The sequence below is a fragment of the Sclerotinia sclerotiorum genome, genomic scaffold, assembly GCF_000146945.2.
Source record: "Sclerotinia sclerotiorum 1980 UF-70 scaffold_23 genomic scaffold, whole genome shotgun sequence".
NCBI lineage: Eukaryota > Fungi > Ascomycota > Leotiomycetes > Helotiales > Sclerotiniaceae > Sclerotinia > Sclerotinia sclerotiorum.
The window spans coordinates 153,885-170,790 of record NW_001820813.1 but is presented as its reverse complement, the minus strand read 5'-3'; the positions used below and the strand labels follow the sequence as shown (position 1 = coordinate 170,790).

The 16,906-nt window shown below is 42.1% G+C and overlaps 6 protein-coding genes across 6 annotated transcripts; 4 read left to right on the top strand and 2 right to left on the bottom strand.

Annotated features, from left to right (window-relative positions):
- Positions 1-1,054: 1,054 nt before the first annotated feature.
- Positions 1,055-2,122, bottom strand: SS1G_13008 (predicted protein; the record flags this gene model as incomplete). Its single annotated transcript, XM_001585866.1, has 2 exons — positions 1,055-1,968; positions 2,044-2,122. The coding sequence occupies 2 exons, from the start codon at positions 2,120-2,122 to the stop codon at positions 1,055-1,057; spliced, it is 993 nt and encodes a 330-aa protein (XP_001585916.1).
- Positions 2,123-3,256: 1,134 nt separating this feature from the next.
- On the top strand, positions 3,257-4,299 carry SS1G_13007 (predicted protein; the record flags this gene model as incomplete). Its single annotated transcript, XM_001585865.1, has 3 exons — positions 3,257-3,337; positions 3,937-3,982; positions 4,268-4,299. The coding sequence occupies 3 exons, from the start codon at positions 3,257-3,259 to the stop codon at positions 4,297-4,299; spliced, it is 159 nt and encodes a 52-aa protein (XP_001585915.1).
- A 1,335-nt stretch (positions 4,300-5,634) lies between these two features.
- Positions 5,635-6,665, top strand: SS1G_13006 (predicted protein; the record flags this gene model as incomplete). Its single annotated transcript, XM_001585864.1, has 4 exons — positions 5,635-5,640; positions 5,806-5,861; positions 6,001-6,146; positions 6,325-6,665. 4 exons carry the CDS (start codon positions 5,635-5,637, stop codon positions 6,663-6,665), a joined length of 549 nt encoding a protein of 182 aa, XP_001585914.1.
- Positions 6,666-7,725: 1,060 nt separating this feature from the next.
- SS1G_13005 (predicted protein) lies at positions 7,726-9,272 on the bottom strand (the record flags this gene model as incomplete). The annotated part of the gene is made up of 4 exons (XM_001585863.1): positions 7,726-7,736; positions 7,958-8,105; positions 8,633-8,656; positions 9,078-9,272. The coding sequence occupies 4 exons, from the start codon at positions 9,270-9,272 to the stop codon at positions 7,726-7,728; spliced, it is 378 nt and encodes a 125-aa protein (XP_001585913.1).
- A 3,416-nt stretch (positions 9,273-12,688) lies between these two features.
- SS1G_13004 (predicted protein) lies at positions 12,689-13,495 on the top strand (the record flags this gene model as incomplete). The annotated part of the gene is made up of 3 exons (XM_001585862.1): positions 12,689-12,762; positions 13,231-13,256; positions 13,335-13,495. The coding sequence occupies 3 exons, from the start codon at positions 12,689-12,691 to the stop codon at positions 13,493-13,495; spliced, it is 261 nt and encodes an 86-aa protein (XP_001585912.1).
- Positions 13,496-15,415: 1,920 nt separating this feature from the next.
- On the top strand, positions 15,416-16,402 carry SS1G_13003 (predicted protein; the record flags this gene model as incomplete). Its single annotated transcript, XM_001585861.1, has 1 exon — positions 15,416-16,402. The coding sequence occupies one exon, from the start codon at positions 15,416-15,418 to the stop codon at positions 16,400-16,402; it is 987 nt and encodes a 328-aa protein (XP_001585911.1).
- Positions 16,403-16,906: the final 504 nt, after the last annotated feature.

Below are 16,906 nucleotides of genomic sequence, written 5' to 3'. Positions count from 1 at the left end.
CCCTTTTTAATCCCTGCATTTGTTTTTATTTTTTTTTTGGAAGCTCGCGATGTCATGTTATGTGTTATCAATGGGATGGATATCAATGGATGAATAATCGAAATTTAGTGATTGAAGGGGAATGGGATGAATAAATTGAAATGGATCGAACAGACGATAAGAAAATGACGTTGAGTAATTTATTATACTTTTTCTACTTTTGCTCGGCGGGAGGAGTACATGACATGGACCCCCTTTTTTTTTTTTTTTTTTCTTGATGGACATCATTACACTCCACCTCGTCCACTACTTCCTCCTCATCATCGTGATCAACATAAACTCAAATGTTGACAAGAAGTTACATGACTTGAACAATCTTGAATTCACCAAATCGATCTCTGATTCTCTTCCGTTATCTCTACTGACTCAAACATGTTAGGTAGGTAGGTACGAAGTCAAACCAGAATCACACCATACTTCAGACCTTGGAGGGGTAAATCGTGGGGTTGTCGGAACAACGGAGGTTTAGTTCGAGCAATGTGTTCTGTTTGATAGGTGGTGAGGGGGGAAGATTGTATTTCATTGAATTGATCACATTTTATGCCACGGTAAAACTTGCAATATCGTCACGAAAATATAATCATGAATGTTGTGTCTCTTGTCTACCAACAAAACACGATATATACAGAAATCAAATCCCAAAGAGGAGAATAGTCTCAACTCTAAATAACTCCTAAAATCAAGCATGAAGAAAAGAAAAGACAGCCAAAACAAAGCTGTTCTGCGGTATCCTAGTCGGGGTATAGGGCATCCATCCTAAGACCTTTACTCCATCCTAAGACCTTTACTCCATCCTAAGACCTTTACTCCATCCTATGCCACCTTGTATGCCAACAGCTAATTGTATGGCCCAAATCTCATTTATACGCCTTCCATGTTCGTGTTTCCCACCGTTTTCCTTATACCCCGTGAATTAATTCCATAAAGCGTAAAACTTGTAATCGTTGGCTAGTGTATTTTTTTGGGGTTTTGTAAAATATCGCTGCCGAAAACGGTATTACATAAGAATCGATGGTTATACCAATGTCATATGATCCGTGACTGCCGGATAACCTGATAAATTGTGTCGATATGCAGCATCGGCACCATTATCCCACATCATTGTGTTTGGAGAAGAATAAGCGGGGTTTTCTATCAGACTGGGCGACGAGAAAGCATTGTGAAATCCAGAATTTTGGAGAAGCGGCATGGATTGTGATTGTGACATGGGGTGGGATCCCGCCATGTGTGAGATGGGTCCCATGGGTCCGGGGAGCATAGATTGATTAAATTCCATCGGGTGAGATTGTCCCAATTGTTCAAAAGCTCTCATTGATCGAGGGATATTACCCATACCTTGAGGTACTGGAAACTGTGGGGATGAGCTGATTTGAGGAGATCCAGTATGAGACATGGTATGATGGGAATTCTCTAAGGACAGAGGGGATCCAACGTGTGAAGATGATCCAGTGTGAGATTCAAAATGTTGCGGAGATCCCATGTATTGCATAGATCCGAGTCCATTTGGTTGAGGCTGTACCATAGGTTGATGAAGGTTGGCGGGAATCGTGGGATACATTGGTTGGCTGACTGGAGCATATTGCTGGCTTTGAAAACCCACTGTGGGCCGATCTATCTCGATCCCCTCCAAAAGGCCTCCAGTTGAGATACCTTGCGGCAAATCCAAATTTTGCTCTTCAAATGCAACCATCTCTACTGACAATGCTTGTCCTGGATCAATGCCATGTTCCAACAACAACGCTTTCGAACGTTGAATTACCTTTTCCGCCAGGGAAAGACGTCCTTCTAAATTTTTGACCTTTCTTTGCATCTCTGCTAAATTGTTTCGAGCTTTTTCCCTTATATTTCTTTGGGCGTTGCGGTCGTTTTCTCTCTTTTTCTGCAACGCAACTGGGTTCATATTTTGTACACTTCTTCTGCTTTTAGTGGCTACGATTCATGTCAGAGATGGTTTGATAGGGTATTGAAGATGGTTTGAACCAGTCAAGGAAGATATTCACATACCTTGTGGTTTGTTGTCTGGAAGTTGGGGGCCCTCCATTTTGGCGGTTACTGGAGTCGTAGTTCCAGAGTTATCGGTCATCGTTTTCTTTTGTTGCTTATAGTGCGATGAATGTTGATTATGATTAGGCGATTGAAGATGAGGAGGAAGGTCGTAGATATGGTCCACAAATACCACAAAGGTCTTTAAGGTTCCCCAAGTGCTTTCCCCAATCGTGCACTAATGTGATCCGATTGTGTAATGAGATGTAAGAATGAACTTGAAGACGGGTATCGCGAAATGGTGCGTGCTTAAACTCCCTGGGGAAGATGGAGCCAATATATTGACACTCGAGCTCTTATAATTTCCTTGGTTTGAGTTGCGGGGCGAATGGGTCACGAATCTCTAGCTTATAAAACTGTGGTCCAGGATACTTTTTTAAGCAGGTATGTCTACCGGCAAAAGTTAAGCTTCAACGATGGATATAGAGGGAACACCGAGAAGGGAAGTACTCCAAGAAGAGAGGGTACTCCGAGAAGTGCGAGCGTGCCTTTAAAGTACTATTCTTTAAATTGAGTCTAGAGTTGCTCTGTTGAAATAGATAGTCATAACGATACTAAACTAGAATGCTTTAGTCCCCCTGTCAATTATTCGTGGATCGAAGCTAAATTAGTTTTTCGAAAGTGATTAAACCATGGTCAAGGATCATGGAGTCTCGGTTTTCAATGGCGTGTATAGTTATAGTCGTTGGTGGATGGCTAAGTGGATAAGTGGGTTGGTAGATCTTTCGATGAGGGGTGTGTCTAGTTCTGTTGCGGTGAACACTCTAAAACAAAACAAGTCCTTGCCGATTAAACGTATAAAGACAAGTTTACAATTGTAAACGTACTTCATCTCATAAGATGAATTATATCTAGCAAATACCGTTGTCTGCGGCTGCTTCTAATGTGCTATGAAAGTAACTCTTTCGGCCGAAGTCTTTCCTTCCTAACTGAGAAAATAATTGGTTGAGAGGGGCTGAAAAAGGCTCCTACTTCCTCTAAATAAAGTTTATTTTCCTCAAGGGCCCGCCCATTTATCTCTTATCTAATTGGACTGGTATCCGTGAAGTATAAACCGAAAATATATGAAGCCTAAGATGCAAATAAAAGCCATACACTACGGACTCAGCAACAATTTGCGAGTTATTTCCCGAACGGTGGCCGTCGGCTTCTTAAGCAGTGGTTACACAACATAATGCGGTTGTACCCTTACAACAGGGTGAGAGAATTATTTTCCGAGGCTGTCTCCGAGATGTATGGCCTTTCTCTACACGGAGTATGGCGTTGCCAATTAGAATGGCTGGCCGAACCGCCTTATGCGATTAATTTTTTTTCAAGGGACATACGTATATGCAACTTCAGTCAGGGTTGAATGCATCTGACGAATCTAAAGATCTTCACCACCCTCATATTTCTTATTGCGCAAAATACTTACATATCATTGCCATCGCGTGATTGGCTTTAACACTTCATATAGCCCTAATTTTCGGTGCAGAAATTCGAAAACGTGTAAAGATCAACAGGTAGTTGAGCTTGTTTCTCTTCCTTCGAATCCGGTATCTGATATATATGCTTTTTCCCAGTCAAAGTGCTGATTGAGATGGCCAATTTCATGAATTTCCTAATTATTCGGTTTCCCCTAATACGGCAAGTCCAAATGTTGGAGATAGAGTAATTTTGAGACCTAGAAACGTGCTAAAGTACCCTCCCTTCACACCTCTCGCATACTTTGATGCCGACTAGTCATGTGAGCCATGTGGCAAGGCGCGATGTGATGGACGTTTCATGAAGAATTTTGACTTTCGTGGCTCTATCAGGGCGGCTGATATTGTAATTAGTGTATTCCATCGAATTAATAGTTAGTTGACGCAACAGGGCGGGTCAAGAGAAACAATGCAACATTGTTCTCCTCGTCGTCAGGGTTTGTATCCTTCTATCAAGAGGGTATTCTCCGCAATACAAAAAATTAATGGTCTGAGCCCTCAAATCTCACTCTTCCTTGCAGGCCTGAAATTCTTCAAGGATTTCCTAAACTGCATGTTAGAGTTCGGAATCGAGTTCGAATCCGAAATTCTAGAGTTAATTCGTTTCAGCATGTCGTTTTTGATGGACAAATTATAGGGGTATATGCTCAGCCTACTGGTCATTATTGTATTCCAATTTGAAAATTCAAATAGGGTTATTGTCAAGGTTAACAATATTTTAGCCGGAAAACATACTCGTACTATAAACGTCTAGGCAATTCAAGCACCTTGCCACTTGTGCTATGTCAATTATAGCCACAAACAGCTGTGCAATTTTCTCGTGCTCAATCCTAGCGACTCAGCTGTCACTGTTGAAGCTGATGAAATAGTCGAGACCTTCTCATCCGGCTTTTCTTGAAGTTCTTGAAAATATTCTCAATCAATGAATTGAATCCTTCAAGAAAAAACAAAAGCCCATTTTGAAGAACTATATGCTCGCTTGAAGGCGACTCTCAACTCAATCCTACCTCTTAAATTTATACTCCGGGTTCCAAGACTGGATAGGGAAATTCACGTTGCGGTGAAGATCTTGAGCCCTGCGTTTCTTTTCCTCTGGGTGTGTTGACGTCTAACGCTATTTACTTATTTTTCGAAGACCCTTAAGACCCTTAAGACCCTTAAGACCCTTAAGACCCTTATCGCATCACTTCAAAATGCTAATTACCATCTAGCGCTCAATAAATATAAAGGACGATATGATACAAAGTATCGTGTCCAAGGTTTGAAAATTGAGTTCATTATTGCCAATCAAAAAGATCTCGATTTATTATGGATCGCAAAGTTAATATGATTTCTTGCATTATCTGCCTACGGCGTCGATCCATTGATGCATCACATCGATATAGCGCGCGCACGGAGAAAGCTTTAGAGAGTCTCCATGGAAACGGAGAGAGCAGTAAAGGAATTATTGTTACTTGTCCTCTCGTCTTTTCTCGTTGAACAACAAACAATTAATGTACGACCTGCCCGACTTTCAGGCTTTCCAGGCCTTTCCTCCAGGCCCTCCTAGCCCAAGCTAAACATCCTTTTCCAAGATTCCCAACCACCAACAAATGGAAAAGTAACACAATATCCAGCTCTACCATCTGATAAGAAATCAGGTTTCCTGCTAGTTTTGCCGGTTTTGATGAGATCTTCAATACTTTTTTGATTTCTCCTACTCTATGTTTCATCGATTGTTCGGTCCTAGGGAACACTATCCTTTGCTCCAGTTCACTCCGGTATTGAATATCAAGCATGATACGGGCAAAGTTACGATGATCAAGATGGTAGCTAATCTTGAAGATACTGGTGGTCTAAAATCATTTCCGTTGCTTTTCAGGTGAATTATTAGTCGGAACATTTCTCTTCTTTTTTTTTTTTCGCTTATGGCGGAACTCAAAGCGCTAATTAAGCTTAAGGTTATCAGATATCAAGGGAGTACCTTGATATTAGCAAGTCCGGTTCTAATTAACCAATTGGTTCATACTTCACATATTTCTAAATTTTGACTTCAGTCTTGCCTCAAATGTCTGGATACTTTTTTGGTGTTGATGAGGGACTTTTCACTATGGCTGTGTGTCCACCCCACCTTGACTTGGGCATGCCAGTTCCACCTTCATTGCATTGCCAGCGAGTATCAGCAAATGGCCCGAGCATAGGGTTCTCCGGAGTTCGGGTTTTGAATGGAGACAATTATTTACTATGGGGGAGATGGGAATTCAAGCTCTAATCTTTGTAGATCAGAGCTGCTCTTTGCATTGTGGATGTATTGGTGGACGTAGTGGGTCCTAACAAGTAAGTTTCCAACTAAACATCACGACTTAGTGTCCTCCCGTGTGCACTTCTGGTAACAGTGTCCTTGATCCACCTACAACGTCCCACACGTTCATTATAGAGTTCTAGAAATCTCAATCACTTACATCAAAACATCTAGGTCTATTTTCATCCTCATCAACCTAATCCTCACCGCCGCCGCCGTTGTTCGAGGCTTCGTCCCAGGGAAACAATGCACTCGGTCGTTGAGCACTGTCCTCCGGTACTTCTATCACACTAGGGGTTTTCCTCAAAACGTTCTTTACCGTTGGATTAGAATTATACAATTTCCATGTTAGCCGCCAAAAAAACGAAAGCTACATTCGTGGCATCTGCAGGGACTGTGCTTGCGCTCTTTGTTGCGGAGATTGGCGAATATTGCTTGGACAGAAGGTGCTTTGAATCCTGCTAGAGGCTTTAATGCAAGCGTTCTCAGTGAATTTAGGGGTTGCCATTGAACCTACTGTAAGTCTTCACTTTGTTGGCTTACATGTGTCTGCTGCAGTTTCATACCCCATCTTGGGGACCATGCCCCGGGACCATGCCCCAGAACCATGGAGCTATTTCGTTCGCTCTTCACGGACGACCTCAATACCGAAGAGAAAAGGGGGGAAGAGAGGGAGGCAAATTGAGAATCATCTCCGCCTTGGGAATCAAAGGGGTCAGGCGAATGCTGGGCGTGCAAGAGGAAATTTTGCATGTGTGAGAAGAATTGGCGATAGACCTAGTACAATTTCTGATAACAGCACCCCCTCAAGATCATGGGATGCCCTTTTTGGAAAGTAGGCCGAGTACAAGTGCAAGTCAGGCGAGGTATGAAAATGGGGACGATTGGAGGTTTGCAGAGGTAGGCAGGAAAATAAGACGATTACACCAGAGGAAATCAGAGTATGGTACGAAGGGAGGTCAGTAGTGCCACGCCTGAGATTACAGGTTAGCGGGGAGCAATACGTTTAGGACAACGTCGATGCCCAGGATGAAATCAGGTTACCTATCGAAAGTTACTAGATTGGGTAGGATGTTTGTGTAGATGTGCAGTTTAATTCCTGTCGAAAGCCCGAGTGAATTTGTTGTCAAAAATTTCTCTGATCATTGAGCACAGATATGTGTACAATACACTGGCATTGCATTGCATTGCATAGGCGCGAGCATGGGGAACACAACATGCATGCAAAGGAGAAGCAACCGAAAAAAGGGTAAATCCTGGGCATCTGCAGTCTCGCATGATTAGGTGGCGTATGGACAAACAAAAGCATGCAAGCATGCGTTATACAGAATTTTGTACTGTGCTGTAGTATAGTTTTATCGTCTAAGTTGAAGATTTGCGACGAGAAAGAGAGATATTCTTCTCTTCGTTGTGATTAAGTTGCATGCGGCATGGCATGTGGGAGTAAGCGTCCCGTCTACCTGGTGAGCTGCAACTAAATTCCACTGGGAATAATTCGCCAACCACATTCGACAAATGTCTCAGATTCGCCAATCTCCATTCCTTAATTGCGGGTCAGCTTCGGGTATTCCTTTTTTTACTTCTAGCTCTTGCCCTATCGATTATTCTGCTTAATTCTTTCATTTCTAATTCGCATCTCCACGAGGCATGTGAGCTGAACAACAGCAAGTTAGAATTATTAGCGATGTGTAAATAGGGTAAATAGTCCTCCTCCCACTTTTGACTCTTGAGCCTTGCGAAAGTGGGATGCATCATGTACATATTCCCCTACAGAGTAGACTACATTATCATTATCGTTACCCCTCAAACCAATGGTCAATCATATATCAACACACAGACATCAAAAAGTCTATTTAATTAATTTTCCAAAGAGGCTAAAGTGCCCCATGATTTGCGACATTAGTTGTTGGCTATAATAATATCTTAGTTAATATTAATGTTTATCTTTACTTCTGATTCCTACCCTATCGCTACCGTTATCGCGAGGTATCTTCAAAAGGCAGGGCAGGGCAGGGTGACCTTACGGATACTCTTCGCTTTGACATTTAAATCTTACAGCGATATCTATCTAACCTTACCCTGGATCTTCAACCCTTAAATTGTAGATGTGTTGGAGATCAAATCATCTTACATGCATAAACACCGAGTATATATGTCATACGACAGTGCGGTCCATGTAGGCTGCATTTTTCAAAACTTCCAAAATTTTTCTGTGCATTATGCGCATCGGAACCAGGATTTAGGCGGATGACGGTGAATAAAGAAGGGGAGATAGGTTGCTGATTGGGAAAGGGGCGTTAGTTTTTGTGTAGGCGAGGAAACGATGTTACCTCAATGGGTGTTCACGAGTGTACACCGTCTTTCCTACATCGCTGATAGGTTAGCTAATTTATTAAACTTTTTTGGCGCTGGTTGTTGCGTCATCTGATAATTGTTTTTTCTCGAGAGAGGAATGCGAACCCGAGAGTTTCTTTGAGGTGTTGGTTGGCCGTTTCGATTGGGGACGGTTAATCGTTGTCCCGTCCAGTTGGCGGTGAGATGGACGACCTTTTCGATGGCCACGCAGGCACAACGTTGTCACCAACACGAAATATACAGCGTAAACTGAGGTTTTCGTGTCGCATTCGCCCACCATTACTTTGTGTTCAAGCTTTTAAGCTGGATGAACAAATAATCCTAGCTAGGCTGGGACCAACCCGTATATGGTCGAAGGAGTCTTATGGAGGCAGGTGTATTGGGATGGAGGAACGAAAGGAGCTGATAGCAAGTATTGTGTTTGGGGAGGAGATTCAATTCTATTACGTACTTTCTTCTTCTCGTCCTCTGTAAACTGTGAGTTGCCTCGCCACCTCGGGATCAGCGTGCTGTGGCGGGCTTCGGTGGATTGAATATCCTATTTTCCTCTCTTCGAGGAGCCAAGTCATCACTAATCACCTCGCTCGGGGCGTTGTGACCTCTTCAAGCAACCACAATCCGCCGGTACCATTCTTCTATGTGCAGCTAAGTGTCTACTCTACGTATTGGTGATTAGCGGGCGTCGTGGAACAGTTAATCACCGAGCAATTCTTGTCGGTACTTCGTGCTTATCGCTCGTCCCTACAATGATGGTAAAGGGCAGTAAATACCAGCGCTTATGTTCAAAACTGGGTCAGGAAACTGCTGTTACATTTTTGCGGAATCCCGCACAATCATTAAGGCCATATCAAGCAATGGTTCGGTATCTTTCCTTAGCCCAGATCCCTTATCATTACTTCTAACTCTTGCCAGATGCATTCGCCTTCACTGAACTTTGGTGGTTCATTTATGCTCGATTTGCAAACTGGTCCGCCACATGATTCACTTATGTTATGTTTATGAAATGCATACGCTGATGCTGCGCCGTCTTCTTTTTGGTTAAGCACCCCTTCAACATCCTTCTTGTGTTCACATAAGATCTTGGCATCCATAAAGAGAAGCTTCTTTGCTCTGTTGAATAACTCACATGATTGGAATAGCGGTGAATAACTGTATCACCGAATAGATGTAGGGAATTGAATAACCTTTGCAAGTTGCAGAGGCCCTCAGAGTTTATCTATATATAGCGAGGGAGGCACAGTCGACCTGCTTATACGCTCGGGCAGGGAAATTTGGAAGAAGACGAAAGGAGTTGTGCTTTTGTTCATCTGTTTCGAAGAAACTTTCCCACGATGCATGCTCATCTATTTGACTTTTGAGTTTCGAGAGGATCAATGCATTGTTGTCTGATAGAGACAAAATCGAGGAGGACAACAATGCAAAGCATGAAATGACAAAAAAATCAGTCGTTTTTAAATTCTCATCTCAAAGTCCTGGCAAACGCTCAAATCTCTATCTGCTCCTTGTTAAAGAACCTAGCCCCTCCTTTTTTTTTTTCTAAACGCAGTGGGGAGTATTGCCGATTATATGTTTGAGAAAATGAGATAAACTTCTTACAAGTCTGTGCCCATACAAAGCTTTTGCGCGAGCATCAACAAGCGCACTGGAAGCAGTATAACGGTAGAACTCCTCCCATATTAAACTGTTCTCTTCGTATAAGGACCCAATACAAGCACTTGATTTATTTGGGTGATCGAATCACCGGAAGAAAGATGACTAGATGGCGGCTGCATAATTGTCCACACGCCCGCGGAACGAAGCTTCCGTTTGAGAGTATAAAGAGCCCTCCCTCGGCTAGTGAAACCAGGAACGCCTAATGCTGACATCGAAGAACACTTGAGGAAGAGTAACTGGGCTGTGCTATGATCGGGGCAAAGTTGCAACGAAAGCGGACAAAAATGAAAACACCGTTCTAGAGCGTGCAAAATGAGGGATTATGAGCGAATTAACGGCCTATAGATGGCCCGCAGGAAGAGATTAGTCTTTTGAGTACTTGCTTGTTGTCTCGGATTATTTCCTCTTTCCGGGGGGAATATATTAGGCAATACATACCCGTCAAATTAAGGTTTGTGAAACGATTTCAATCCGGCGCCGATATTGAAACGCTACAAGGTAAGGCGACGCGTGGTGATGAAAACTTTAAGTATGTGTATGCGACGGTCCGATGTTTGGCCTGCTGTGGCCCGTTATGGTCATTCCTTCCGATGCCTCCGGAGTCTTTCCTTGTCTTTACCCAAAACTGTGTAAAGACTCCTCCAAAACAGCTTTTTGGTGTTCTTTTCTCGTGTTGTAGAGTAGGTTACAGCATGGTCTGGTAGCATATGTATATATTCGCAGTAGAGAATAATACACCGATCCGTTCACTCCTAATATTGCGAATCTCTGGTGTCGAGCCAGTGAAGACTGTCCTTTCACCCCTCCATTTGAACAAAGATTGTTGTATTTATAAGCCATTCATTGACCGTCAGCATACCATTCCCAACCTATATCAAAATTCCGCACTCCAAGTCGCCTTGGCATAGCTTTTCGTTTTGTGCAAGATATAAAAACTCACTCTTCACATATTGTTGCTCCTTCAGTCACCAAAAACAACACCAACAATAACATCTTATGGATGCAATCTTAATAATAAATTCAGAGTCGACTGATGACTATTTGCGTATATTCTCATATTTTGAAGCATTATATGATCGGTTGAAGCCCCGGCCCGAACTTGAGAAAAACCTTACTGCTGTTGAGATCATAGCCGGAATTTACGATGCAAAGAGAAACGGCAGTGATACTTCATGTCCAATAAAAAGCAACAATATTTATTATTGTCCTAGTTCTTCGCTAAACTTCTAATTGTGGCCATAAAATGATGGTTTTCCTCACAGCGGTTTCCACTTGCTTAATCGACAATTCTGCTTTCAATTTCTCAAAGTGGCCCCGTGGCAGGTAGATATTGACTTGCTGAAACTAGATTGGGTATTTTCGGAAGATTAATATCTATTCTTTTATAAGCACAAGTTGCAAAATACTCTTCGTATTTGGTGAGTGATTCATAAAAAGTCGATATGCTACAGATCTGGGGCTTGGTTCGTATTGTACTTCAACGTATAGTGAATTTCGAGGTCAATGCCCGCATGATTTCTTTATGATAAGCTGTATAAAGCACCCCTTTCCCTGGTATTTGTTACACTTGGTCGTCTAGTTTCAGTGGTGAGGCTTGCTCAAGGCGGGCTCCGTAAAGACGTTAAAGTTATCTCCGTCGCGCCTGTCCCTTTAACGGGCTCCATCGGCACGGCTAGTAGTAACCACATCCTGGTCTGTCAATAAACCTCTTAGATGATATAATATCTATGAGACCAAACAAAGCTAGCACATTGATAACTAATGTCGAGTCGGTAATCCTGATAAGAACGGAAGATAAGGGGTAGCACCATCCAAAGCATTTTCTCAAAGATAGTATAGACATTGAGAGAGCTACTTCCATTCCATATATCAAAGATTTTATAACTTCATGTCAGTTGACACTGTCGTCAAATATTAGGATGGATGTCATCTTAGCAACAAGTCTATGAAGCAGCACTTTCACCGCCTCGGATTGGGGGATTTGGCTTTGATACTCAGAAGCGATCCAATGACCTTGTCTCTTTCCCCTGTATATTCCACTAGAAAGTTGTGAAATTGTGGCTTATATACCTATTCAAAGGACTTGGTTTGAAATTCACTCCAAGTGGAAAAATAACATGTTTACCAGGTACAGAAAGCTTGCCTAGTGAATCTCAGACTCACCCTTCCCTGGTGTTGATCTATATCTATATATCACAAAACGGTGGAACTAAAAGGTAACATTGTACGACAGCCGGGAAGACGTCAAGAATATAGGGATGTCAGTTTTCATCTCCACGGAGGTGTTTTGCCGGCGAAATTTACAAATCAGCTTTCTGCTGAGTATAGAAGAAGCACTTGTAACGGGGGACACTCTACAACACTAGCAATGCGCCTTCGAAGTGTTTACTATTGACAATGAATAGGGATTCCGTGCCTATTCGAGGAGTCGGAGATTATTGCGATGGATTTGTTAATATGCGACTCGAGCAGATGACATGATTAATAGCTCTCATGGCTCAGAGACGAGGCTGTAAGATTGGATGAAAGTAAGGGATAAAAGTAAAAAGACAAGTATTATAATTTAGAGATATCCTTGTTGCCATTTATCTTGAGTTTCTTCCATCTGCGCCAAAACACAAGTCCGTCTAGAGCTTAGATTTCTGGAGGATTAAAAAATAAGGAAGCGGGTGTTGGTGATGGGCTCTACGTTTCACCCTGTTTTGCAGCGATTGTTCCGAGTTGTGTATAGAATGGCAAATAATATCTCGCGAGGAAGTAAACTTATATAAGTATTGATATGAAAGAGAAGGGCTGGAGTTTGGTATGTGGCTATGTAATAGCCTGCGATCCATTCACTTGCAGCTCAAAATTCATGTCTGCAATTAGCACGCCGTCTTCAAAAGCACATGTTAATTCACTAGCCTCAGCGCTACATTACCTTGCCCAGTAAGTCCTTGGCAAGGTTAGCAGATCCACAATAAGGGGAAGAACAAAGCCCCACGCTAGGATCCAACTCCCGGGTAAAAAGTTATAAGGCTTTGACAAGCCTTTTGACTTCATTACCGTTAAGAATGAGGACAAAAACACTACAGTGTGGATAATTACTTCAGAAATAATATAGAATGCTAGTATTCGCTCTACGGCCCTTACAGTATAATATTCATGAAAGTGGTTTGCCGGTTAAATCAAAACGGGATATTCTGGTACATGTCTGATTACCTTCTAGAAAAGATGACGACACCAGTGCTCGTGTATATTTGTCAGCAATGATGATACATTGTCCGGGGCATTGACTGATTTCGGCATTCGCCAATCAACGTAGCACATTTCGCTGTCATTTATCAGAATCCGGAAAAAGACAGTGGATGTGAGACGAGACTAGGTGAAAAAATAGGACACATTTATAAGCAATAGGAAGACAGCTTTCTTCAACTACGACAGTAGGTGGTTGAGTCCTGGGGCACTGACTATTAATCATCATTAACGGCGAGTTCCACTCTCATTTACCACCTTCCCAGCGGAGTTTCCGAAGAAACTTCACACTTGTGCGAATACAATTTATTCTCTGCATTTTTCGCAAGTGCCGGCGAGTAGAATTTACATTTCCGTCCTCTCGCTTATTTTTGTAACCGTTCGTATGTTGTGGGCACAGTATGTCCAGGAAATCGATGACCGATAAATAGCTGTTATTTATACTCCATCAGTAACAAATTTCTCAATACAATCAACATGATTAAGTGTAGGATATTAAGGTCCTTCTTAGGTTCGAGACTCGTAGATTTCAATCCCATTACCTGAACCAATCCATCCTCTCCGCTCGATACCATATATAAATGACGTACATCTCCCAAATAGGAAAAGTAATAATGGATTACAAAAATTGAAAAATCATCCAGATATTCCCACACCAATCATAGCGACAAAAGATCATTCGAAACTTTAGGATGGTTTAAGACAACTCCGCTCAGAGAGATGTTAGGTCACAACTTGACCCCGAGAAATACGAAATTTTAATAGATAGGATTTAAGCAAAGGATTCGGAATTAATGATAGTAAGACCGTGGAAGGGATTAAATAAAGATAACATATAGCGATAGTGAGATATACAAGCACTGCTAAATTTATTGCATCATTGAAATGATCTTCCTCTCAGTAAGAGGACTGAATCTGCAGAGCGGAGAGTTCAGCAAGTTAGAGGAAGATGAAGCCATCAAGCCACCAATTGTCAATTTTTCCCTCCTCATTCTTATAGATTATCTTGAAGTTTCATTTTAATTTCGGTCTTTGTGTATTTATATACTCGTTTTCTAACAATTTCCATTTCGGACCAAAGAACATAAATTCTCAAGCTGGTAATTTACATGAGAAAATGGAGATGCAGTAGTCTACTCTCATTGCAGCATCCTCCTATCGTAGCATCAAGGTTGCGAAACCAATAAAATATTTCTGCGGTATAAATAGCGCACAGAACCCAATACCCAGTCGCTAGAGATCTATCCGTTTAAGCGCTTGCCTTGACAGTAGGGGTATTGAACACAAAGGAAAGCATGCAAATACAGCCTCCCATGTGGTTTCTATTAGTTCTCACAATTATGTATGCATATCCCCAGGGAACTTAAAAAAATACAATGATGGCAATTTATGATGATGAATGGTTTTCAGAAGCAACAAAAACACTAAATAAAACAATGGAAATGATTGTTATCAAAGGACAAGCATAGACGGATGGATAGCGACAGCAAGCAAACGATGAGCAGGAATCCGCGAAGCCATCACTCGTGGGTGCATGATTTACAGTGGGAAAGTTTTTTAGAAGGATGTTGAAATCCGTTGTAACCCATAATATACTTAAGGACCCCATAATATTGTAGTTGTCCCTTTGTAATATTTGTATACTGGCTTATATACCCAAACAATTGAGGAGTGTAGTCACGGGTCAAAGGGATTGCTGAGCCTTATACCTCAAAGCGTTGAACATGCTTCATTGTTCCAATCTAATTCACGTTGTCATATCATTCTAGCTAGCTTATGAGGCAGGGATACTAGAAAGAAATAAGATGTTTGCAATACGGAAATGTTTTATAGCTATCACCGTAGCGAGCTTGAAGCTGCAAAGACTTTGCAATAGAAGTATCATTATTTCAGGCATAAAATCATGGGATATTGCTGAGCGCCTTTGGCACCATGTTCATATTGTTTACTCATAGAAGGTTTGCTTGGTCCATACAAACTGTATTCCTGAAAACTTCTTTGCCTTGAAAGATTACTGTTTGCATTATCACAAAAAAGGGATCGCTTGTTACTATCAACCGCCGCCAAGCGTCTACCCGCCCGCAATAACTTTGTGCGTCAACAGAATGAAATTGCAAGAGCTATCAAGGGATAAAACGTAGCTCGCATAAAAAATATTGGATAAGCCGCTGGCAGCATATCCACTGGTGAAAGGCGCATTGAGGCTGCCTTTCGGTGCGATTATGTAGTTCTACCACATAACAATTTCATTGAAACATGAATTTTAAGGCTGTGTAATACTTAAATACGCGCATGTTTCCCCTTATCCTCTTGATTCGCTACTTTTTCCTTCTTCTGTGACACAAAGATGGAAGACGAAAACGAAGCATCCAACGTACAACCTCCAAGTTCTGAGCATGAAGGGTTTATCGAAGAAAGGTTCGACGAAAAGTTCCCAATCATTGAGGTTTGCGAGATTAGCGCTCCTAACACTTCAGGAAGTGTTACTCCAGAAGTCGTAACTCCAGAAGAAGATTCTTCAGACGTTGAAATGTGCTCGGACGAAAACTCTCCATCCAATGAAGCTCATGACATTGAGGTTACTCAGCACAATCCAGGTGACGATACTGCAGAAAATGCAGCTCAGGGGAAAGAGCTGCCCAATGCGCCCGATCTTGACTTGCAGCTTTCTACGACAGATATCTCCGAGCTAGAGATTTCCGAGGCAGAACCTTCCGAGCCAGAATTTCCGGAAACCAAGCCCCTTCAAATCGAAGTTACTCAACTCTCGGAACATTTACCTGAAATCATTGAGATTGAGGTTCCTCAACTTTTGAGCCCCTCACCTGAGCCCATTGACGTTGACATCCCGGAACAATCCGACTCTTCACCCGAGCTATCCGAGATACCCAATCAAGGACTCCAAGATCACAGCGGATCCGACGCAGACAACGAATGTTCCGATGGAAAAACCACTCGAGTCCTTGGAGATTGGCAACTTCGCCAACTGGCAGAGAACGCACTTGAGATTGCTCTTGATGTCTCTGCACCAAAACCATCAGCACAACTAAGTGAACCAAACATTTGCAAGCCCCGAACTCCACTTCCCGAACGAGTGTGGCACCCATCAACCAACCCCACGCGACCGAACAAACCAAAATGTCCCCCATGCGAACGAAAGAAGAAGAGATTTGATTGTTTGGGGGCTCCGCCTTGCAATGAGTGTAGCAAGAGGAATATGACGGCCGAGCAATGTGCATCGTTTACATTTTTGAGGAGACGAGGAAAGAGAAGACTGCAAGATGATGATGGGATGGTTACACAAAAAGCTGGAAAAAGAGAGAAGAGAAGATGAGGAGCATTTCAAGAACTTTACTATTTGTGAAAAAATGGTGAGCGAAGAAGGACCGAGTTCAGAATCAATAAATTTGGTAGCAATTGCTAAAAATGTCGTATCTTTGAGAGTCGGTATGGTATGTGGTTTGATGTTGGTTTAATTTCACGCTTAGCCGAGGAGCTGATGTCAATTGGTGGAAAAATTGTTGCCCCGTCTGATTTCAAAGCCTTGTAATGCATATTCAGAATTTAATTTGACCATTTCTTCTCCATCACGCTTCTCGATATACACAAGATGAACATCATATGAGTTATGGTTGAGGCCTAGTAATAGACAAACAAGATCGGCATATTGTAAAGCGAAGGAAGTGAGCCAATATCGTATATGGTGTATTTGGGGTCAAGTCCATTTCGAATTCCATTCGTTATATGAAAGGCCCGATGAAATTGTGTAACATTCAGAGTAGTACAAGTACATGCGACAGCACGTTAAACAGAAAGGATGTTGAGATTCGTATTTGCC